Source organism: Macaca mulatta, chromosome 9 (assembly GCF_049350105.2).
Source record: "Macaca mulatta isolate MMU2019108-1 chromosome 9, T2T-MMU8v2.0, whole genome shotgun sequence".
NCBI lineage: Eukaryota > Metazoa > Chordata > Mammalia > Primates > Cercopithecidae > Macaca > Macaca mulatta.
In genome coordinates this window covers 95,955,193-95,982,028 of record NC_133414.1, presented here as the reverse complement: position 1 = coordinate 95,982,028, position 26,836 = coordinate 95,955,193, and the positions used below count along the sequence as shown (strand labels likewise).

At 33.7% G+C, this 26,836-nt stretch overlaps 1 protein-coding gene across 1 annotated transcript in view; it reads right to left on the bottom strand.

The window, feature by feature from the left end:
* PCDH15 (protocadherin related 15) overlaps positions 1-26,836 on the bottom strand; it is a 990,428-nt gene that overhangs the window by 39,477 nt on the left and 924,115 nt on the right. Inside the window, exons 27-28 of the mRNA XM_077945583.1 lie at positions 16,976-17,191; positions 7,367-7,455 (exon numbers count right to left, since the gene is read on the bottom strand). Coding sequence (XP_077801709.1) covers positions 7,367-7,455; positions 16,976-17,191 — 305 coding nt within the window. The remainder of the gene's footprint in view (positions 1-7,366; positions 7,456-16,975; positions 17,192-26,836) is intronic.

Sequence of the window (26,836 nt, the reverse complement as noted above, 5' to 3'; positions counted from 1 at the left end):
TTATGTAAAGTGAAATAAGCCAGGCACAGAAGAAATAAATCACATATTCTGATTCATATGTGAGAGCTAAAAAATGGATCTCATGGAGGTAGAGAGTAGAATGGTGCTTACCAGAGGCTGAGAAGGGAAGGAAGATTGGGATAATGATAAGATGGTTAATGGATACAAAATTACAGATAGAGAAAATAAATAAGTTATAGTATTCAACAGTATGGCAGGTAATTTATAGTTAAAAAAATTTATTGTATATTTCAAAATAGCTACATAAGAAGAATTGTGATGGTCTCAATACAAAGAAAAATGTTGGAGTTGATGGATATTCCAATTACCCTGATTTATCATTACACATTATATATATGAATCCAAATATCACATATATCCCAAAAATACGCACAACTAGGTTATATCAAAAGTGTATGTATACACACACACAAACACACACACACACACACACAAATAATTAAAAGTGAATGCCAAAAATTGCCCTGAATCTGACTTCTTGGTAGCAATATACCTATTTAAAATGCAAATAGTATAATCAAGTATGAAGCAAAACAGTATCTGATTACGTCAAACATTCTCAAAACAGAAAACTGGCTTTGATTAGTCTTCTAAAAAGTGAAAAAAAATATTTTAAATTTGAATGATAATTACAATTATTGAACAAAAATTACATTTTAATTTAAGGTTTTATTGTTCCACTTTACTTTGAATACTCTATAACATACTCCTGTTAATGTTTATTTAATCATGTCACCTTTAGAAAAAGTTTTAAAAACAGAAAACTTCTAAAGAAATATGTTAATATAGCTAATATATTTTATGTAACATATTTTAGTATAGTACCACATACTAATTAATGTCCAATACAAAGTTTATCTAAATAACTTTCTTAGAATAAATGCTGAAAGGTTTATTTAACTGATTTTTTTTCCTATGCAGATAGCATTATTTTAAAATCACAAACTAAGAGTGTCAATAAACAACTGATTCGCTTAACTTACTTATTCTCAAGCCAAGTTATTTTTGGTAGATGCCCTTAAATTTCAATTTACAGCATTACCTTATCCAGTTACCTGTATGTACATCTTCAATTAATTTCAACGAGAAATTGCATTATGGAAAACTGTAGTGTAAGGTGTTTACTGATAGTTTTATAGATGAGACAGGTATTTATTCATGGTCGATTTAGCTTTTAATTTATTTACTTTTTTACACTAAAATTATTGCAGCAGCCATCTTCTCAATTACCCATTTGTCTGTGTGGATAAGTTGAGTTAAAATTACCATGTGATGAGAATTTCAGGTTTTGCATGCTCAGCTTACTCTCAAGAAAAGATGGGTTGGGTTTTTAATTAGGTTTGCCTCCTAAGAGGCAATGTAACAGAGGGAACTCCGTCTGCTGGTGGCTGATAGATGTAGATTAAAATTAAAACTCCACTACTGGGTCTTCGTGGAAATTACTTAACCTCTCAAAGTTTCAGGGAATTTATCTATACAGTGGGTAATCAAACCTACCTCAAAGAGCCTCTACGATAGGTTAAGGAGACTACATCCATTAAATGCACATAATCTAACCAATATGAAGCATGCTATAAATGTTAGCTATTTGTTGTGATGGTTACAAGAACTCTTCAGATTTCATGATTATAAACCCTACTTAGCCTTTTGTTCAGGTAAATGGCTTATATTTATCTAGCATCATAGAGAGTTCCACCCCAAGTCCTTATCAATATTTTTTCAAAAGCTTTGCTAAATGAATCAACAGGCATTGCAGATGGCTGGAGGGATAAAAATACAGGAATGCAGTTCCTGCAGTTCTGAATTTCTTTCCTCCATTAACACAGACCCACAGGGACTCTACCTAGACTCTACCTAAATGGTGCTCCAGCCACGGAACATTTTGTTAATTACATTACATGGTAACCTCTCTGTGGTATCCCACAAGATAAAAACATTTTCCCCTAATCTGGAATCAGATTTAGAAGGAGTTCTTTTGTACCAGAAGAGATATGGTTTTGTTAATTTTGTAACTGAATCTGTTCTTTTTGTTTAGCTTGTTTGCGTCTTTCACTTTGGCCCTAACAAGGTGAAAGTCAAGTTTGTGATTACTCGATATGGACTATACAGGCCTTTGCAGCATTTCTGTAATTACTTACTCTTACTCTGATCCTTTCTTTAATTTCTTTGTTGTTTGTTTGCTTTATTTTTCTAAACTCATTTTTAATGTATTTTACCTTTTTTTCCTGTGTGAATCATTGTAAACTACTTGTATTTCTTTTGGAATAAAGTACACAATTAAAACAAAATTAAATTTAGTCTTTAATATTTATTAGACATATATGAAAGCATCTAAAATATAACTTATGACTTTCTGATACAAACGGAATTCTCTTGCATAAACATTCTGTGGAGTTTATGTCTCACATTAAAAAACAGCAGCACAGACTGTGGTAAATTGAATAAATTAAAGAAAGTGTAGAAAAGAATAATAAATAGGATTAAGAGAACAGAGGAATTGCCTCTTGCTGATTAAAGTGGTCTCTCAAGAAAGTGATATATCTACCTGGTACTATGGGTTGGGGTGAATTATAAAAATAATAAGCTGTTCAATTTGGCAAAACTTCTAGGCTATAAAACATAAAAAAGAGGAGGAAGAAAGGAAAGAATTTTAAAAGAAATAAATGTCCACTACGTATTTTGGAGATCTCCATAAAGCAACTGTGATTCAAATGTTTTGATAAAACAATATATAATGATGTCCTTATTTTTACACAACTATTTTCTAGTTATCTTCTAGTTGGTACAAACAAAAGATCTTAAAAATAAACTGAACTGAATGATATTTGAGGGGAGAAAAACAGATTATAATATAACTTAAGATTACCCACTCAGTCTTTCTTTGCTTTTCTTCTGAATTTCTAGATCTTAAAATGAAAACATAAATAAAGTTGGCCCGAATTTTTTTTCTTAGTGTTTTATGAGTGAATTTCACTTTTGAATATGAATAACCCCTTCCCTTCAAATCTCAGGAAAAAATATACCTGTATCAATTATTTTTTCTCCATCATAAGTTGATAAGAACATTTCAAACACTTCTAAAATTTTGAAGGGCAATTCAAAGATTCAGTCAATATATTGATACCTTCATTACAATGGTTCATTTTGCATTAGTAATTTTATTTCTGTAATCTATATCTTTTGATCATGCTATTTTCTTAAACAAAATAGTTGCCCCCAAATTTTGTTTGTATTATGTTCACAGAGCAAATAAAGACAACATAAACATGTTTATATTTGATTTAAAACTAAACATAGTGTTTTTAATTGATCTTCCAATAAAATGTATTTTTAATCTGGGAAGATCCCATTTATCTCTTTTTGAAAACAACAACAATAGCGCAAAGATTTTAAACTTTTTTCAACTCAAAGCAAAATGAAAATGTCCTCAATGGATAATAGAAACTATTTTGTTCGTTTATTTGTTTGTTTCTTTTGGCTTTCCATTGTCTCCAAAAGGCTGAATACTAAAAAGTAAAAAAGATAAAAAGTAGAAAGAATATTGATTCAACAAAATGCACTGCCTAAATGTAGCAGCCATGCCTCATCCTTTACTTTTTTCAATCTTCTTTTTTTTCTATGTTGCTGAGAAGGCATGGGGAAAGGGCACAAATATGATTGACTTGTTTTTTTTTTATGTTACATCTCTCAGATGGCAAATATTAATTAAGAAAGTTGATTTATTTTCTTTATAATTTTTTTTTCCCAAACAGAAGCTGGTATAATAGAGTATAAGCATTCAGAAATGTGTTAATGAGTGAATGAATGATGAGTATTATGACCACTAAAATAAGAAACACATCTATTGGAAGAAACATGTCAGCATACAGGACTCTTTATGGAATCAATATGCAATGGAATCTTAAGACTTGATAAGTAATTTGCTTTCGGTAGACTTTGCTTATAGAAAAATATGTACAAATTTGGAAAAACCAACACATACAAAATAAAAAAATCTTACCTTAATATATGTGAAATATGTTATCTGAGATAAAACACTAATTATTGTGAATTTAAGCCATTTTGCAGATGATTAATCCTTAAACAATTTACTCATATTGGACTAAGATAATGTTCCTTCTAATAATAACTAAGAATCCATGTAAAATAAAACATTTTAAGCCTCAAAAATAGAACAGAAGTGAAAGTCATGGAGCATCTTTGTTTATAATCATCTTTGTTCCATGTGATTAATTGAATACTAAAGTTTTGGAAATAATTAAAAATCCTGCCATATTTAACTAAAAACAGAATTTTAAATCTGTACTTTTTCTACATTTCAAATAGATAAGCATTAAAGATGCTACTCCAATGTGCACAACTATTATTATCAAACAGTAGGTTTTAATTGTATAATTACATACTGGGGTATCTTCAGTTCTGTAGAGAACTATGATTTCTTTAATCACAATTAACCTAGTGAGTTAAAGACAAGTCATTCTTCTTGTAAAAAGAGGTTATTTCTCTACTAAATAATGCCCCAACTGAATATTTCAAAAAGTAGTAAATAAATTTTCTTTCTGTCAAAACCATGAATTTCCAAGGCTTTGAATAAAGGTGAGTCACACTAAACCTTTCTTTCAAGAATAGTAAATTATACCTTGAATAATAAATGGTAGGATTTATTATTATATTTGTGGTTTGTATTTTATTTTTATGATTGCCTTCAGTTTATTTCATAACTGTTATATTCCTACTTGTATTTACCTGTCTTTATTGCAGTTATCACTACATAACTTCATATTACATATTAATTTATTAATATTGCTATTTTATATCCCCATTTTTATGCAATAGAATAGAAGCTCCATGGCAACAGGGACTTCACTTTGTTCACTGATAAATTTCCAGTTACAATCTGTAACTATTTTTTAACTAATAAATCCCCAGCTTTAAGATACAAATGCAAAACTCAAAGAGTTTGATATAGTGGCCCAAGACTTCCTAGCTAGTCTTTGGTGGTCTGGGAAATGAGCCTAGGTTCTCTGAAATAAAAAGGAGCTCAACCTTTCCCCTTCAAATCAAATTTTTATTACATTGATTTAAGAAAATGTGTTAGCAGTTATTATTTCATAGGTATGCTTCCCGAGAGGCCTTCCAATTCTCCTCCTAGAAATACACACACACACACACACACACACACACACACACACACACACACACACATATATACACACACACACTATATATACTATACAAATAAATTCTATATATGTGATATATATCCTGGCTACATTTCTAACATAGGTTTTGTAAGCTTAATTCTAGGAACTATAGATTGATTACACAGCACATTTCAGGTGTTACATAAATATTTCATAAAATTGAGGCTCTTCCACATCAAGTCAGTAACTACTTCAGTAAAGCTCTACCATAATTGAATTTTCATATTTTATTCAGAAGGTAAGAGATGGGTTTGAGCAACTCTGAGAAATAAGTTGTCAGTTCCGATTCATACAGAAATACCGTAACTCTGTGTTTCTAAACTCAAGTTTATACTTTTCAAAATGTCTCTTTTATAGATTCCTAAGGATTGAAATTTTAGAGCCACAAATTCCTCTTATTTGAGTTTCATGATGAACTGGGAGTAGAAAGAAGTTGTAAAATGCAAACATTTCATAGTTTCTTCTTTAGACAATTATTTGCCAATTATTTGTCCATTGTGGTTAGGTGTCCCTACTGTTATTCTCACAGTTGTTTCTCCTATGCCTTAATTTTTTAAAAAAAGTAATTAAAAAACCCACAAGACTTACAAAGAGGTGAATTCTAAGATCAACTGAAAATACATCAGAGCATAGATATTCAAGGGTATCTGTAGTGGTGCAGATCCTTACTGGAATTTGTGGAATACAAAAATGAATATGTTTTATTACTTATGGGGCTGTTCAATTTTATAAGCTTAAAATCTAAAAAGTAGTAAAAAAAAAAATTCAGTATAGCCATTTCAGGCAATTCAGTGAGGTGAGGAGTAATCATCATTATTATAGCAGCTAAGATTTACTACAATCATTCCATTTTCCAGGTACTGTGATCTTAGCTATCAGAGTATACTCATCTTTGTAAAACCTGCTCCATTGTAAAATGGATATGTCAGGTCATTATTTTTCCTTTCATCAAGTGTCCTCATTTGTACTAATTATATACTTACCAAGGGAACTTTATCTTATTGCCTAAAATATTGGTCTACCAAAAAATAAAAATAAAAATGATGATCACATGATATTCTAGTTTTCCACTTCATCAGATAGGGATGTCTCGAGGGAAATACAGAAATGGCTTTGATGATAATATAACTTGTCACCTAAAAATGTCATAGGCAATTAATGTGTTTATTGGTCTCGTCACTAGAACAATAAATTATTCTATTTAATTAAGTATTTGGCACCCTGATGGCTACCTGAGTTATGTGTGTATTTTCATCATTCACCCCAGACACGGATGGGGGAGTGCTGGCTTCAGAGTGCTGACTCAGGTCTTAACGGATCTTATCACTCCCACTTCCATCTACTAATGTAGGTTTCAAAAAGGGATCAGAAATACTTCTGCTTAAGAAAACTCTAAATTTACATTTACATAGGTTTTTTAAAAATCTACAAAAAGAAATCAGACATGGAAGGGATAATTTCTTAAACAACTAGTGTTGAAAAAAAATGGAATATCCATATGTAAAAAAATAAGGTTGGGCCCTTATCTTACACCATATGCAAAAATTAACTCAAAATGGATTAAACATCTAAATATAAGACCTCCAAACCATAAAATGCCTAGAATAAAATATATGAAAGGAGTTTTGTAACACTGGATTTGACAATGATTTATTGAATATGGCGCCAATAGCACAGGCAACAAAAGCAAAAATAGATGGACTACCTCTGATTTTAAAACTTTTTGCCCAATTAGTGACACAATCATCAGGGTGAAAAGGCACCCTATGGAATGGGAGAACATATTTGCAAATCTTACATCTGACAAGGGATTAGTATCATAATATCTAAAAGACTCCAACAACTAAACAGCTAAAATAAATCAAGTAACCCAATTTAAAAAATTAAAATTAAAATAAATCAAGTAACCCAAAAGGAGGGAGAATGGGAGGGGCATGAGGGCTGACAAATTAGCTATCGGCTGCAGTGCTCACTATTTGGGTGGTTGGCACACTAGAAGCCTAAACCTCACCATTATGCAATATATACATGTAACACACCTGCACATGTATCCCCTGAATCTAAAATAAAATTTAAAAAATAAAAAAGTTAAAAATCATGGTCACATAAAAATAAATATATAAGGAAACAAAATCAATTACTCTGTAAGATCTTCTATCTTTTTTTCCACTAGAGTAGGAGGCACATTGGAAACAATGACTTGCATATCCAGCTGATTGACCACAGAGACCTGAAAGAAGAAAAAACAGAATTCATTTAATTTTTACTCACTGAAATTTCCATAATCAGAAAACCCCCACATTACCTCTTCCCTACTATGCATAGACACAGTGGTTTCTCATTTTCAAATTCAGGAACAATTTTTTTTTTTTTTAATTATACAATCTACACAAGAGTTTGGAGACTAACTGGGGCAGACTGAGCATGAGAAACTATTTGTTGTTTACCTAGAAATTAAAAATTCTGAGTTATTTCAATTGTTTTTGGTTTTGTGTTTGTTTTATTGGGTATTTACTGAGACATGAAGGGTGGCATTTTTTAAAAAATTTGATTGTTAAGGAACACCCAAGATAATGAAAAATATGTTTTATATTTTACAAGTCTTGAGAGATCATTTATTCATTGTAACTAAGAATCTGAGATATGACTGGCTAGAATAATTCATTCTACGAGGTCATCACATATAGTTTTCTTATCTATTTAACCAACTTTAAATTTGTGTAGGTAGAGATATATATTTAGAACTTTACCTATGGGTTAAATGAGCTAATTTAACGGCTATTGATAACTATGTCTCATTCATTTAAAATCTACTGAATTTCTTCTATGATCTTACATTTGAAAAATAGAAGAAAAATAAAAATATTTATTCTGTGCTTACAACATGGCATTTATTCTTTTCCTCAGTATTTTACAGGTTTAACTCATTGAAATATATAGAAAGAATCAGGTTGTTATTAAGATCATTTCCATTTTAAAATAAGAAACATAAATGGAAGATATATTTAATAACTTAATCCTAATTAAATGCAGTCTGTCTTACACCAGAGCTTGTGCTCTTTACTATTTTTCAATACCGATAGAAAAATTCTAAAAGGCCATATATTATCATGCACATACATTTACATACTATTAAAATATAAATGCATTTGTACCAGAATCATAAATTGAAGACTCTGGGTTAGGCATACTTAGCACCGCATCTCAATACAATCTACAGTAGGGAGTAATTTCACGTTGCCATACATTTTTTTATGGGCTCCAGGTTCTTTACATATAGAGACCCCTATTAGGGGTCACAAACTCAGATGTCTTCAGGAACCAGGCAGGTAACTTAAAAGAGAAAAGTAGCCAAAAACATGAAATAATAGAAAGAAGTGGAAGTAACACAAATCCGAGAGCATATAACTCAGCTCAAGAGGTCAGCTACTACTCACCTCTAAGGAATATTGCAATGTGGGGGAAAAAAATCCAGATTTCCTAGATCTTTCAGTTTTTCAGGAAAAAAAGAAATCCAAAATATTATGTAAAATGTTTGCTACTAGTTAGAAATGTATCAAACCATTGTGTGAGCCTAATCAATCATGTCTGAAGACTTTATTAAGACAGGAGTAGGTCTGATTACTACTTCTGAGCAAGCAGTTTATGCTGGCAGTTTTAACTTTGTGCCCCTAACCCGTTATAGGAGTCCGGGACCAAATGACTAAATTTTCCTTCAACGTGTAAATGAGTCTTGATTGTCTTTTTTTTTTTTTTTTTTTTTTTTTTTTTTTTTGCGGAGTCTCGCTCTGTCGCCCAGGCTGGAGTGCAGTGGCGCGATCTCGGCTCACTGCAAGCTCCGCCTCCCGGGTTCACGCCATTCTCCTGCCTCAGCCTCCCGAGTAGCTGGGACTACAGGCACCCGCCACCTCGCCCGGCTAGTTTTTTGTATTTTTTAGTAGAGACGGGGTTTCACCGTGTTAGCCAGGATGGTCTCGATCTCTTGACCTCGTGATCCGCCCGTCTCGGCCTCCCAAAGTGCTGGGATTACAGGCTTGAGCCACCGCGCCCGGCCCTTGATTGTCTTTTTACAAAACACATCTAACTTCACTAGCAAAAGGGATCATTACAGTTTTTGTATCACTTTGTCTTTTCTTATTGGTATTGAGTAAAAAAGGATATAGAAGTTGCATAGAAATATTTTTTGTTTTATTGTTTTTGAGTTTTTAGCAGTAAAATTACATGATAAAGATTTCTAGAAGTATGTATATGAAACTTGTATAACTGTTCCCTCCTTCCCTCCTTTCCTTCTTTCTTCCTTCCTTCTCCTTCTTTTTTCCTTCTTTTAACATTGGACCAGAAAAGGTTAAAAGTTTTGATAAAAAGCAAACCACCTGGAACAGGTAGTAACTATACAGTGTTATCCCAATGAGAATTATAATCACTAGGCCTCATTCTCTGTTCCCTGAAGCCCCCATCATCTCCTCTAACTGCTGGACTCAGAAGTACTGGAGTCCTGGCCTCAGGACAGAGGAGCTTTTGTAGTGGGACTAGTGCTGAAGCACTTCCTAATTCCACCATCTGTTGGGAGAAGGCCCCTGGACCATGATGTGGGTCATGGATACAGTGAGTAGTAGGGAGCATTAGCAGGATAATGGAAAAGAGAGGAAAATGAGTAGGAGAAATAACTCCTTATTATTGAGTATTTCAGTGGAAAATTGTTAGGACTGTCTGACCTGTCAAACTGTTCTCTTCTCACACATCTGTCTCCTGGTCTGGTAAGCATGTGCTTCAACCCACCTTTTCTGGCTGACAGACTGTTAGAAATCCCTACTATTAGTATTCCTCTAATTCTCCAATGTCTCTTATTTCCCTACATTCATCCTGCCCAGGCCTTCAAAAATAGACCCTTCAGTAAACTGTCTTCAAATTATCTGATTCTTGCAATGTAGACTTAAAATTTTTAAAAAAATCTGTTTCCAATGTGCATGAATTTTCTGCAAGGTTCTTATGGATACAGATCCAAAAAACTATAAAAGCTGGTGTCAGGCTGTATATACCAGAAATCTGTCACACTTTGCAAATATTATATAAGATGTGAACAAAAACAAAGGTGGGAAAGGAACTAAGTAGTAACTAGTGGAGGACAGATTCAGCAGCCACAGAGGAAGACCAAACATAAGCTTTTCTATCTTAGGGTAGAAACAGGATTTAATCAAGGAAATCTCCTGCTCCAAGGATGGGGATCTACATTAAATATACCCAACAGGATTTCAGAATTGGCCTGGACAATTCTGTATGTCTACCATTATTGTCCTCTTCAAATAGGAATTTCTATTGGATATTCTGTATTTTTCCACCATCTATACTGGGTGAATTTATTTTCTGGATCACTGAAATACCAGGAGTTCCCTCTAGACCTGATAAAAAGAACAGCATGACAGCTAAGATTCAGGTGTTAACTTTGATAAGACTTTGCTCTATTTGTGTGGAAAATAATGAAATATTTGATAATCAGAAGTATAGACTGGTTAGCTGTTCACCAGCTCTGTCTATCTTCCTATTGGGAACACACAATAGATTTCTCAGCCTTCTTTGTAGTTTAATGGAGCCATGTGATGGAGATCTGTCCAATGTAAACTTAGTGGAAAGGAAAGAATGAATGTTGTTAAATCTGAAGGAAAGTCAGTGCTTTCCCTTCATCAGAAAGATAAGTTACTTATTCAAAATATTTTAAGCCGGATGTGGCGCCTCACACCTGTAATCCCAGCTCTTTGGGTGGCTGAGGCAGGCCGATCAATTGAGGCCAAGAGGTTGAGACCAGCCTGGCCAACATGGTAAAACCCTGTCTCTACTAAATATACAAAAAATAGCCAGGCATGGTTGTGCATGGCTGTAATTCCAGCTACTCTGGAGGCTGAGGCATGAGAATCACTTGAACCTGGGAGGCGGAGGTTGCAGTGAGCCAAGACGCCACTGCACTCCAGCCTGGGCGACAGACTATCTCAAAAAAAAAAAAAAAAAAAAAAAAAAGAAAGAAAAAAAAGTGAGATTTTGAGCAAAATTCTGACTGAAAGAGTAGGAGTTAACATTTAAGGTGTCTGGAATATATCAATTTTAAAGTTATACTTTATTATGATGTTAATATATTTTGAAAATATACTTTTGTATTTTCTTTTAAAGATACAAAAAGAAAAAATATTTAATTCTGATAAATTAACAAAGGTCGCACTGTCGCACTGTATTTAACTCCAAGAGTAGTTGTCTCACACTTACCTCTAACTAATTACTTTAAAATTTTTAAATCTCCTCAAAGTGCTAATGTCTGATTTATATAGAACACACACATTTTGACTACACAAATGCAGAAAATAGGATATTACAATTTACATTTTAGTCTTCCACAGAAATTCTACAACTTTATTCTGGTTTGTTTTATCATCTATAACAAGGATATTTAGCTGTTTAAGATTAGTAGATTTTATTTATGCTACTTTTCCAGTATACCTTCTGCAAAAATGCAAATATTTCCAGAACTTTGCATGTCAGTTTATTACACCAAATATTTAGTAATTTTTTGTAAAATTATTTAATTCCGTAGGTTAACCACTAATGAAGGCTTTACAAATATGTTTCCATCATCATTGAGATTTATACTTGTAATGGATTAAAATTACTAGGTATTGTTAAAAGGAAGAGAAATAACATTTGTGAAGCACAAAATTAAAAAAAAATGGCTGGAAATTTACATGTTATTATGTCTATGTCCTTTCCATTTATTCTCCTAAGTTTCTTATACATTTTAAATAGTGCTGTCCAATAGAAATATAATGTGAGCCACGAATGCAAATCACATATGTAATTTTAAATTTTCTGGCACCCACATTAGAAAGATAGAAATAATAAGATTGATTCAATAACACATTTAACCCAATATGTTTAATATATGTTTAGTAAAATATAATTTTAACATGTAAAGAACATTCTACATATTATTATTTAAGTCTTTGAAATCTGGTGTGTATTTTATCCTTATAGCACATCTCCGTGTGACCTAGCCATGTTTCAAGTATTCAATAGCTACATTTGGCTGATAGCTAGCATATTGGACAACCCAACTTTAGAGATATTCATCACCTCCTGCTTGAACCGTCTTTCCTAACTGGTCTCTGTTTCAAACTCACTTTTTATTAAATAAAAGAGGTGTTTTAATAGTCCACTTAGATAATTATGTATTTTCTTTTTAAAATACTATACCAAAATTCAAGGTTAGTTTCCACATGAAATCTAAAACCATGTTCAGTTACACTAAAATCTATTTGTCTGTCTTGTACTTTTTTTTTTTTGGTGAGATGGAGTTTTGCTCTTGTTGCCCAGGCTAGAATGCAATGGCGTGATCTCAGTTCACAGAAACCTCCGCCTCCTGGGTTCAAGCGATTCTCCTGCCTCAGCCTCCCGAGTATCTGGGATTACAGGTGTCCATCACCACACCCGACTAATTTTTGTATTTTCAGTAGAGACGAGGTTTCATCATGTTGGCCAGGCTGGTCTTGAACTCCTAACTTCAGGTGATCCCCCTGCCTGAGCCTCCCAAGTTGCTGGGATTACAGGCTGAGCCAACACACTCAGCCATTGTACTTTGAATAGATCTTTTACACATGTATAACTTTTTAACATCTTGCATTGGCCACTTGGAAAATACAAGTTTACAGAACACTGCAGATTTTGCAAATATCAACACATTTCATTACACAATATCACTAAATAAATCACATTATTTAATAAAACCACTGACTCATCAAGAAAGTCTAAATATTCAGAAGCTAGTAAAGTTTACAGTGACAGGTACAATTTTTTTAATATTCTAATTTGTCCTTGAAAGCTTCAGTATTATCATTACTTGTTTACATTGAAATGACAGGCTCCCTTCATCCATTTTGTGTAAATGCCTACCAAATACTTAAGTGTGAATAACGATATTTTGTCTCTAGGTTGCTCTTTCATATGACAATGTTAGTCCATTTAAAAAGCAGCTAGTTCAGCTTGCATAGTGCTTTTCCTTGAGGCAACCATCTTCCACATACAGCAGATATACTTTTTGCCTACTTCTCATTTCATCAACAAATATTGAAAAGGTGTTTAGGACACTTTCATTGATAGGTTAGCCAGCTGCCTAGACAGATATACAGTATTTACTAAGGGAATGAATGTGAGGTTTAGAAGAGAAAGGAGTCAAGAAATTTTTTGCCTAAGGAACTCAAAGTGATTTGGTCATCAAATAAAATGAGGAAGACTATAGGTGGAAGAAATATGATGAAGAAGAGAAATCTATTAGGAAACACTAAATAAACACCTTTTTAAAAATACTCAAGTGGAATGGCTACATGTACAAATAAATATGTGAGTCTGGTGTTCAGGAATGAGCTTTAAGGTAAAGATGTAAGTTTGAGACCTTTCACTATGTAGATGATATTTTTAAGTTATGGGACTAAGTGAGCTTAACAAGTGAGTGAATGCAGATAGAAAAGAGAGGTAATGTCTGAGTCCTGAGAAACCTCAATACTAAAAGGTCAGGAGAAGAAAATGAACCAATAAAGGAGACTGAGAAGGAGTAAACAAGGGAGTATGGTGGGTGGGCTGAAACCTTAGTGAGGGTAATAGTCAAGCATTGCTGATGGTTCAAGTAAGATAAGGACTGACATTATCAGCACATTTCCTAACATGAAAGTCATTGGTGGCATCTACGAGAATAGTTTGGAAGAGTGATTGGAGAGAAAACACTCCTATGATGAGAGGGTTTAAGAGAGATTCAATAGTGAGAAATAAGTCAATTCTAACATAGAATTTTGCTAGAAAGAAGAATAGAGAAATGGATGACAGCTACAAGGTGATATAGATCAAGAGATATTTTAGAATTTTTGGAAGATAGGAAAAAAGCATTGTTGTGGGAATAATCTGATATAAGGAGGAAATTTATATTAATAATGTAGAAAAGAAATGGGAGAGCTGCTGAGGCAATGTCCAAGAGCTGGTAAGTGGGAATTGAATCTACTGCATAAGTAGATGTACAGGCTTTAGATAAAAACAGAGAGAATTCACCTAAAGGAGCTAGAAAGAAGGCAAAGAATATTGGCCTAGATCCTGGAGGGTAGGTAGATTTAGTGGTAGGAGTCATAGAAGTGTCCTTCTAAATGCTTTAGTATTAGTTTTCTGTGAAATAGCATGCCAGTTAATCAGGCCATAGTGAGAATGAGGACAAGGTATTGGAGAATTAGGAGCAAAGAAGATTTTCTGTGACATCGAGGCAAAATATAGTGATTACTGAACAAAGCAAAAGCTCATTTGGAGGGTTTTAGTCATTAATTTAAATGGATACAGACGCAGGAGAATAGGGTCTGGAGGCAGGGAACCGAAGGCCAATTTGTGCTGACTTCCTAAAGCTGAATGAAAAGGGAAAACACCAAGGTCTGGGGCCAGGGAATCTAAGGCCAATTCATGATAGTTTTCTAATGGTGGATTAAACAGGAAACTCCTGGGTCTCGGGGCAGGGAACCTAAGCCAATTAATGCCAACTTCCTAAAGCTAAACCAAAAGAGAGAAAGAAAAAAAACATCTCTCCACACCCCGCCTGAGTAACAAAGGATCAAAGCCTACTCTCCCTAAAACCCTCCCCCTTTCTCAGGCCATTCCTCATTCATTTTTCCTCACATACTGTTCCGGGCTGAGTACACATTTGTAATTTATTCAGACTTGTCATCATCTCTCTTCCTTCTTGGTTTGGGCACTCATACTCTCTAGATGAACCTCTTATTTATCTCATATCTCCTTTCTCTTGACTGGTAGGATTACAAAGCTTATCAAAAATATCATTTGGCTGGGATGGCGTACCAGATGTTATTAGTTTGCATCAGAATATGGTATCACATATATAACAAATTATGGCTTTTTGAATTAACTTTCTTTCTTTGTAAATATATTTTGAATGATATTAAAAGTCATATTCTTAAATTTCCACACAATAGATATGGAATTCAAATATTAAAAATAAACTTTATATCTCATATGTACACTAATATGTACATAATATATACATATATAATTAGATTGATATATATTTAAAGATTATATATTAAAATTATATATTATGTAAAGATTATATATATTTTGTGTTGATTTTTATAGTATTTTAATTACACTTAGTGTAGTGACTTTATTGTTTAGTTTTTATTTTATTTTTTATTTTTTGAGACAGAGTCTTGCTCTGACACCCAGGTTGGAGTGCAGTGGCTTGATCTCGGCTTACTGCAACCTCTGTCTACTGGGTTCAAGCGATTCTCCTGCTTCAGCTTCCCAGTAGCTGGGATTACAGGTGCGCACAACCACGCCCAGCTCATTTTTGTATTTTTAGTAGAGACAGAGTTTTACCATCTTTGCCAGGCTGGTCTCAAACTCCTGACTCAAGTGATCCACCCGTCTCGACCTCCCAAAGTGCTGGGATTACAGGTGTGAGCCACCATGCCTGGCCTATTGTTTAGCTTTTAAGCACCAAAATGTGCATATCTTAAATAATAGAACATAGACTAGGACATTATGTTACATGAAATAAGCCAAGAACAGAAAGTTAAAAACCACATGTTCTTATTCATATATGGAATCTAAAAAAAAGATGATCTCATAAAAATAAGTGTATAAGGTTCTATAAGGTTTACCGATATTAATTTGATCATAAATTTATGTCAAACTTAATATCTCCTATGTCAAAACTTCTTGTCTTAGAGTGGCCTTCATTTACTCTATTGCAGTTTTACTGTTAAAAAAGAGAATGCTCCTGGAGGACTGTTTGGGCCACAATCATGGTGATTGTTCTTCACCATTATCTAAGAAGAAAAATATTTGATCATTAATGTATGCCTGTACATGAAGGTTACGCTTGTCCAGGGAACTAAATGAGCTGAACTGTGAAAAAATGAAAATGTACAATGCAAAGAACAAAAGACAACTTATTATTGATCTGTCTTTATGTGACAAATATTTCCAATAAATATATTTTGTATTAGATTCATCAGACAAAAGTCCAAATAACCCATGCTTTCAAGTTGGTAAAGAGTCCATAGGATATATGCACTGCTGTTAAATATTTTCAATAAAAGCTAGTATCAAACTTCCCTTTCAAATGATCTATCACTGAACTTCTGCACAGCCTAAGTGAAAATTAGAACAATGATATTATTGACTATAGCCAAATATAACTTAGTCAAAGTTAATCAATGTCATCATTGGGGATTTTGATAAAACAAAGAAATAAATACTATTGGAACAAAATTTGCCCCCAAACATTTTCTTTGTATTCTCAATTACAAAATGCTGAAAGTAATTTAAACAAATAATTTCATAGTTTAATTTCCATAGTATAACTCTGTGAAGCATTTAAAATTTTTATGTAGCACTGGACAACACTATATTAAAAATGAGCTTTGAAGACCAAATAGAAATCCAATGCTTATACCTTGGTTGTTACAATCATATTTTTTCAAATATTATAATGTTTTTCTCAAAGGTCAAGAAAAATAAACACCTTATGGTGTTATATATATGAACCATATATTTACATATTCCTAAACTATAGTGACTAACAATCTGGGTGAAAATTAACAATAATTATGTTTTTGAAAACCCATTTTAAATTAATCTTAGAAGTTCTATAAGCTGAAAACACTGACCCATGGCTAGTATTGCAGCTACTTCCCTTTCCTGAAGTTTTATCTACTTACAAGTACGTCGGCTTTGCCACTCAGTCCCTTCCCATAGTCGTCAGTTGCAATAACTTGAAACTTGAAGTAGGATCTCCTCATATTATGGAAGAGCATAGCAGTTTTGATAAGCCCTGTATAGGTTTCCACTACAAATCCTTCTTTTCCCTCTTTAATTGGTGGTATTATGAGTCTGTAGGCCATGACACTATAATTGCCCGTATCTTTATCAGTAGCCTAAGAGGAGAAAAAAAAGAGGTTATAATTAAGCAGGAAAAGATAACCTTTATGAAACGGCTTATTTTTGTTTGTAAGAATGAGGTTTCTTATGTAATAATAACATAATAAAGCCCTCCTAAATGTCTATTTTTTCTGGATATAGTTATGTAGATGCATAGACTTTGTGTTCACAGTTTTGAATGGTTGTTATTAGAATGATAATAACTACTGACATATGAATTAAAAGGACATAGGTATAATTTTGTACCCTTTAACACATTTCTCCCTACCCCTCCTTTCCTTTTACCCTTCCCAGCCTCCAGTATCTTGTATTCTACACTTTATTTTTATGAGATCATCCTTTTTTTAGATTCTACATATGAATAAGAATATGTGGTGTTTAACTTTCTGTTCTTGGCTTATTTCATGTAACATAATGTCCTAGATAGGGGGAATAGGTTCTAGTGCTGTATACCACTGTAGAATAACTATAGTTAACAATGGTATATAGTTCCAAATAGCTATAAGAAGTATAGTGAATTTTCCCAACACACAGAAGTGATAACTGTTTGAGGTGATAGATAGGCTAATTAATCTGATTTGATTGCTATGTATTACACATACAGAAACATCTATGATACCAATAAGTAAGTACTATTCTTATTTGTCAATTTTAAAAGTAGATTTAAAAAAACAGACATAGACACAAACAGAGTCAATGAATCAAGATTTTTGGTTTACGTGTTTGTTGAGTTCAACTCTGTGTGTTGATCCAAATTGGTTGAAGGATGGGATTGGTTGTCTACCTAATGTTTGTCTTGCTGTAATAGGCATACAATTTGATGGTATTTTTGATGTAGCACATAGCCTAAGGGGGATAAATATAAAAGAATGTAGTAAAATATCTGGAATGAAATAAAATAAAATAAAGTACCATCTGACTTCCTTTTTAATCATCTTGTATCCTGATTAAGCATATTTGTTCCTGGTGATAGGTACTTATAATCCACATATTAAAGTTTCCTACCATTTAGAATTAAAAAGGACTGACACATTGTTTAGACTTTTTTCATTTGTTTTTAAATACAGCTATGAGAATCTTAAATTGGGCCAGCTTCATGGTGTCAAATTGGGGGAAATTTTTTAGAATGTCTATTTCAGAATTATTACATAGTGAAATACTTGGAAAATAAATGGTAGATAAGAGAGTTTTACAGACTTGATAAAAGATGATTATACCTTATTCATGATACTAGATATGTAAGTTAGACATTTTCATTTATTATAACAATAATTACTATTTTTATTATCTGTTTATTCTTATTTTTATCTATGCTATTATTATTAAGTATGAGTATGTATTTATGATCTACCATTACTAAGAATTGCTAAGAATCATACAAAATACAAAATACAATCATACAAAAATAGTCTTATCTAATAACAATAAAAAAACTGAGGAATATATTGTTTTACTTATATAAATTATTGCTATCCAATAAAACTTTCTGAAGTGATAGAAATGTTCTTAATCAGCTCTGTCTTATGCAGTAGGTACTAGCCAAATATGACAAATGAAAAGTGGTTGATGTGACCAAGAAACTGAAATTTCAATTTAATCTAATTTTAATATAAGTTACATAATGAAAGACTACATAAGTGGTAAAGTTGAGACACAAATGATTAAAATAGTAAATAATAGCAAATATGTATTAAATACAGAAAGAACTTGATTTAGCTTCAAATTCTATATATATTGTGACCCATTTAAAACATTTCCAGATAATCATATCACTTGTTAGAAAAGGTAATTTAAACTACACAACCCAGATAACTTCACTTCAGGATCAGTTATTTCATGAATTTTCTAGGGAGTTAATATTCCCTCTTTTTTTTTTTTTTCTCTGCCACCCAGGCTGGAGTGCAGTGGCATAAACTCGACTCACTGAACCTTAGTCTCCCAGGTTCAAGCTATCCTCCCATATAAGCCTCTGAGTAGCTGGGACTATAGGCACGCCACTACGCCTGGCTAATTCTTTGTAGACACAGGGTCTTGCTATGTTGCCTGGGCTGGTCTTGAACTCCTTGACTCAAGCAATCCTCCCATCTTGGTCTACCAAAGTACTGGGATTACAGACATGAGCCACTGTGACAAGCCTAAAATTATCTTTAGAAGAGGACAAGCTCAAACTACTGGCTAATCTCTTTAGATAGTTTATATGGCTTACAGCACGGCAGAGCTCAGTTTTGGTATTAGAGTAATAGTAATTAGTTATCAATGTTAGGTCACATTCTTACTTAAAGGAAAAAGAAAATGAACAAAGAAAGAAAAATAGTATCAACATTTTTTGTACTTAAACTTTGAACTGGCCGGGCGCGGTGGCTCAAGCCTGTAATCCCAGCACTTTGGGAGGCCGAGACGGGCGGATCACGAGGTCAGGAGATCGAGACCATCCTGGCTAACACGGTGAAACCCCGTCTCTACTAAGAAATACAAAAAACTAGCCGGGCGAGGTGGCGGGCGCCTGTAGTCCCAGCTACTCGGGAGGCTGAGGCCGGAGAATGGCGTGAACCCGGGAGGCGGAGCTTGCAGTGAGCAGAGATCCGGCCACTGCACTCCAGCCTGGGCGACAGAGCGAGACTCCGTCTCAAAAAAAAAAAAAAAAAAAAAAAAAAAAACTTTGAACCACAGGTTTATAATCATTTAACAAAGGATAGCATAAGAAAGAAAACGCATATTCCCAGCTACAATAAGTCAAAGTCTGAATCAAGGTATCCAAGACATTTCTTCCACATAGAATGAGCAAATTTGGGACAAATGTCAAATCAGTCAGATTTAGTTACACATTATTCTCTATCTTCTTATTAACATGGATATTTCTCTGAAACAAACTTTTTATTATTAGTGTAAACTTTAGAAAGGGATAACAAACATACAAAAAGTGTACAAATTATAAATGTAAAGCTCAATAAAATTTTGCAAAATACACACATCCACATGACCAGCATTTGCATCAAGAAACAAAACAAGCCAGGCATGGTGACTCATGGCTGTAATAACAACACTTGGGAGGCCAAGGCTGGAGGATCATCTGAGCCCAGGAGCTTGAGACCAGCCTGAGCAACACAGTGAAACGCTATCTCTTGAAAAAACAAAATCATTATCCATATTCCAGAATGTACTTCATGCACTTGGAGTCACAATCTGAGGCCTTCTTAAGGAAAACCACTTTCCTAATCTAACATTGTTGATTAGTTATGCCTATTTTTTAAACTTTACATTGATTGAATCATAAAATATGTTCTGTTTTCTGACTTCTTTCATTCAGTTTTGCATTGTAAGATTCTAAACCCTTATATTTAAAATAAATACTGTATAACAACACAATCACGTTTGGAAAAGAAAAGATAGTTACCATAAAATCACAGAGATTGCTTGGCATATTAAGCTACTTTACACAGTTCTTACTGATTAACTTCCAATTTCAGTAAGCAAGTAATTTCACTTTGCAATATGCCTAATTTATTAAATTATGATAACTACAAAATAGTCATATTCCATCTTAAAAGATTAAAGTGTTTTGTTAAATGTGCCTTTCCGGAAACAAACAATCACTTAATGCAAAAGTTTGGGTGTGGAACTAGACAATTTAACTCAGAAATAACTATTTTCTTTTATGATTTTTCATATAAATACCCTAATATTTGCAGAAAATAGTCAAGAATGAGATAAACGTTTTTTAAAAATCATGTTTAGTAGAATTAAAAAAATAAAACCCTATTGGCATATGTATGTTATACAGTAAGGACTCTAATTTTTATTTCTTTGAATGAATATGATAGTCTTTGGGATCTTAGAGATCTTATTTCAGGAGATATTCATCAAAGACGATTGCCAGGATCATTAGCATATTTTCCAAATCTCCCCTCTTCCTCAAGTATTTTCAGTTGAATACTAGTAATTTAAATATTGAATGATGAAAATTCCAGCGGGTGCCATACTTAAGAGCAATTGAATGGATTTTTAATTTTTAGTCTACCCAATTTATAACAAATACATATTTTAAAACCCAAAACCTATCCGGTAAGATGTGGCTCTGACTGATGTTGAGCATATGCAATACCATCATACATAGATAACAACCAAATGTTCTTTCCATAAACTCAATAACAAGATACGATATATTTAAAAACACACTGAGTCACACCAATAATAAAGTTCAGAGCACAATTTTAAATCTGGGTCAAATGTGAAAAGTAAGTGAGAGTTTCAGCAGAGCATATTGTCTCTATTTGGTTTTAAATAATTTTAAACTTACTTTTTTGGTTGTTTGTTTTTTGCATTGTTTTGGAGTGAGGTGGACTCCAGTGTCAGGTGTGACTGAAAAATGAATAACTCAAGGCCTGGCGTGGGGCTTACACCTATAGTCCCAGCACTTTGGGAGGCTGAGGCAGGCAGATCACAAGTTCAGGAGATCAAGACCATCCTGGCTAACACGGTGAAACCCCATCTCTACTGAAAATTAAAAAAAAAAAAAAAAAAATTAGCCGGGCATGGTGGCAGGCGCCTGTAGTCCCAGCTATTCGGGAGGCTGAGTCAGGAGAATGGCGTGCACCTGGGAGGCTGAGCTTGCAGTGAGATGAGATCACACCACTGCACTCCAGCCTGGGCGACTGAGTGAGACTCCATCTCAAAAAAAAAAAAAAAAAAAAAAGGAAAGAAAAACTAATAACTCAAAATTTCAGATTTCTTTATTCATAAAATAAAAATAAGGATGCCCAAAAATAGCATTTGAAAATTTTATATATATTCATATATATGTGTATTTTTTACACAAAAATATAAATATGGCCAAGTCTGGTGTAACTATTATAGTTACCTAAGTTCTCATAATAGTGATTCAAAAGGTTTAACATTTTTCCATATTATGTTTAACCATGAATATGTACATTTATGCATTCAATCAATTTAGACCCTTATTACTTCAGACACATTATCACACAATTATAACTCCCTTAACAAAATAATGCATTAACCATTTTTCTCTTATAGAACTCCAGATGCAAGCACTTTGCTATAATAACTCTACTTTTCTTAATTTTCTTTTGCAGTTCTCCTTTATTGCTTCCAGTTCTTTTTCTTTCTTTTTTTTTTTTTTTTTTTTTTGAGACGGAGTTTCACTCCTCTTGCCCAAGCTGGAGTGCAGTGGCTCAATCTCGGCTCACCGCAACCTCCGCCTCCCGGGTTCAAGCAATTCTCCTGCCATAGCCTCCTGAGTAGCTGGGTTTACAGGCACTTTGGGAGGCTGAGGTAGGAGGATCACTTGAGGTCACGAGGTCAAGACCAGCCTGACCAACATGGAGAAACCCTGTCTCTACTAAAAATACAAAATTAGCCGGGCGTGGCTTCCAGCTCATTTTTGAAGCAATTTTGCAAAACCTCTTCCTCAGTTGAAATCCATGCACTTTTGTACAGTATACACTCTACCCCTCCTTGTTGCTGAACATAATGAGGATGTTGCTATCTTGCTCTCAGTCTACCCCTTCTATTTAAACTTCCTCCTTCTTTACAAATTTCAGTATTCACTGAGATGACACATCCAGCAACTTATTTTTAAAGTATTAGGCATGAATAACATTCATCAGTCTTTGAATGACCTCACTGCATCAATTTAATTCTACAGTCACCCTTTAGTCTTTTGCCTTAGGGAGATATTCCTCCTAAAGAAACACTCCATATTTAATTTATATATTAAACTTTCATGTCTAAATTCTGACCACAACTTTAATCACCATACTTAGTTAAGATCTCTTCTTTGATATCAGTGAATTTTCAGTTCTGCAAACTGCCTTTTGCTCTCATTACTTCAGGGTTTATGTCCCTTTCTGCTTTATCATAGAAGTCAGAGTCGATCACATTGTTCTCATTTCTCTTTCCCTCCACAACACTTAGACCTTTCTCCTCTTGGACCAAACTAACCATCAGTTTACTTCTGGTGACTGAAGAGAGTGGAGAGAAATTACATAATCAGTCAGACTAGTGTTACTGTAAGTCCATGGTCTCTGAGTTTAACTGTGCCTTTGGTCTATTTAGGAAATCCTTGCTATATGTAAGTTATCTTTCTCACTCCAGAAGTTTGCCTTTTTCTTTAGTTCACAGATTCTTTCAGTCTTTTCCAGAGATAAGGAAGCTCTAATTCCCATAAAATTTGAGGATATCAAATGTGAGAACTCTCAGCTTTTCATCACATAACTAAAAAAGTACCTATATCTGTACTTACTTTTACTACTTTCTTCAAATCTCAGAGGAGCAGCTCACACGTATCTCACTGAAAGCACTTATGCCTTAATCTGAATCACTCCCATCCCTTCTGCATTTAATGCTTCATCAGCTCTATTTGTCTCTGTACTTTTCACCTTCTCTACAGACTATAAAACACGTTATGTCTTTCTCATTAAAATGAAATGAAATTTTCTTTTACTGAGTCCACACTTGTGACACTAGCCCCCAAACTTCCATACCTATTTTTCACAGTTAAGTTCCTTAGAAAATTTTTATAGAATCACCATCTGTAATTCCTTACTCTACAATCATTCCTTAACTGCAGACAGATCTCTGCCCCTGTCACGCCATTGAATCTGCTAAAATCAGTGATTGAGGCTAGACTCCGTCTCAGATCAACAACCAGCCTGGCGTTCTTTAAATTACCAAGTCCATTTATGTTGTTTGTATAATGCTCTTGCTGCTTCCGGTGTTTGCTAACATTTATTGAACACTTACAATTTGCCAGATGCTATGTAAATACATATATTATTACATTATCTCATGACATCCTTTCCATTGAGTAGGTTCCATTATTATTTTATAGGCCAAGAAATGGAGGCACAGAGAGATTAGTAAAACTTGCTCATAATCACACATATGGTTGTTAGCACAGTGGGATAGGTCTCACTTTAAAACCACTACACTCCACATATCAGACTAAATACCAGGGATAAAATTGCAGTTTAAAAATAAAACAACAAATGTTAGATAAAATATCCTAAAAAATCTTCCTAGATGCATCAAGAAGATGGAAAGACAACAAATATGCCAGTCAAAAACAAAGTGCTATAGACTGATTATGTCTCCCCAAATTTATATGTTGAAACATAATACCCAATGTGATGTCATTTCAAGGATTGGCCTTTGCAAGGCAATTAAGTCATGATGGCAGAGCCCTCATGAAAGGGATGGGTTCCTTTTTGAAAAGAGGCCCCGGAGACTTCCTTTGTCCCGTTCTGCCATGAGAGGACACAGTAGAAACACAGCCATCCATGAACCAGGAAGGCCTCACTGGACACTAAATCTACTAGCATCTTGATCTTGGGCGTCTCTGCCTCCAGAACTATGAGAAATAAATTTGTCTTGTATATAAGCTTCCAAGTCTATGGTATTCTGTTATAGAAGTCTGAATGCACAAGGATACGAATATAAAAATCATAGTACTGATGGGGGCTTTCATTTAGAATTTTTTTTTTTTCCGGCCTAGATAAACTTAAAATTTAACTTGTCTGGTTTTCAGTGGCTCAGACAACAGGAGGCCAGGCCCCAAGCCTACTCATGAAAGCAAGTCTATTAAGATCCTCTCCCCAGAAAGTTAAATTCTCACCGTAAGAATAAAGAGAAATTTATTTATTTTTCCCTGCTGCTATCACCCGAAACTGCAAAGAAAACTGTAAACTTAAACTTTGCTATTGAGGGCAGTGAAGAGAAAACAAACTGAGACTCTAGGACCAAAAAGAGGCCTTCATTTTAGTTTGCAGCCATTATTTGCAGGCCACCAGTTTGCCCAACTCAAAGAGAAATCATAATATTCTGGGTTGGTAAAGTCTAATAGCCCTGAACTCCACCTGAATGAACAGACAAACCACAACCTGAGAATTTAAGATAAATCATCTATGACTGACAATGGGCTAGTCTCCTGACAGAAGGAAGTGCTTTTTCAAAAACGACTCCTCCAAGCCATGCCTAAAATAATTCTAACAAATAAAGTTCCAAGAAAGATGAAAAGTTATAATAATTATCAAATCAAACAGGAAACAAACGATCACAAAAAGTCTGTTGATATAAAAAAATCAAATTCATAACAACATAGACTTTAAATATTTGACTTAGTAGACACGGAATATAAAGCAAATATGTTTAATATGTTTCAGTAATAAAGAGCTGTAAAATGTGGAATAAAACATGAGACTTGTTGAAAAGAAATAAAAAGTATCTTTTAGAAATAAAAAAAAATTAGAATTAAATACCCCAAGATGGGATTGTTAGCAGGATAAGCACAGCTGACCAGGGAATTAGTAAATGAAATGATGGGGCAAAGGAAGTGACCCAGAATGTTTTGCAGAGCTACAAAGATGAAAAACCTGAAAAAAAAAAAATTTGGAGTTTATAATGAAAATTTTGGCAAACATCCAATCAGAGTTTCAGAGAGGAAGCAAGAATAGGACAGAATTTTCCAGAACTGATAAAAGATTGTTATCCACAGTTATTAAGAAGCCCAATAAACTGCAAACGGGGTAAATAACAAGTAACTCATACCTAGAACCCACACGTTATATAGAAACTACAGACCATATGCTGTAAATATAATAAGTGTTGTTTTCTTAATATTTGGGGGAAATTCATAGACATATTTTAGTAATGGCATAAATAATTCATAAATATACTCTATAATTTATTAATAGTAATAAGGGGACATTTAACAAGTTGACTTAAATTCATGCATAAAAATTAAAACTGTCTCACTATGGAAGTGCTAAATGAATACAATTTACTAAAGAATCAATACAATATTACTATTTCCACCAGTTTCTTTATAATTAAACATTTATGCTGAGTTCACAACAAAGTCATTAATATGTGGGAGAGGTGACTCTGGAAGATTTGATTCACTGACTTTTATGAGTTTCCCATAGTGAACAAAATCAAAAAAAGTTATGTCTAGAGTTGTCCTAAAAGAATAAAAGTCAGAAATGAATATAATAATTATACTTGCTGTAATTATATTTTAAATGAAAGTTTAGATACAGGCACCCACTTACCCATTTCTAAGGCTTCATCTGGAAATTTTAATGGATACAGATGTACAACATTAAAAGAAAATCACCAAATAATTGCCTCTATCTTACAGGGGAGTAGGGGAGACCATTAATTTTCTAATAGCCTAAATAACTGTTCCCCCTGTTGCCTAAATGAATACCATGGATGCAGAAATATTAGTGAAATAATTAGTGATGTCCTAAGAACTTTCAAACACATTAACATTCAGTAATGCTACGTTTAACTTCAGCTCCTCAATTAGACCCATTTTAACGTTTAATGGTATTGAAGGCTTACTTTCCCTGAAATTGAGTGAAAGTGTTTTAGAATATCTGGATAAAAATACTAAAATCTCACATTTCCACCTACCAAGGTCACTATGTCAAGTTGTGTTTACAAAGGGGAAAAATAGTAACAGAGCTTTGGCAGGTTAGAACCACTTTAACTTGACTCTTGTATATATATATTTTTTGAGATGAAGTTGCTTTGTCGCCAGGCTGGAGTGCAGTGGCGTGATCTCAGCTCACTGCAACCTTCGCCTCCAGGGTTCAAGTGATTCCCCTGCCTCAGCCTCCTGA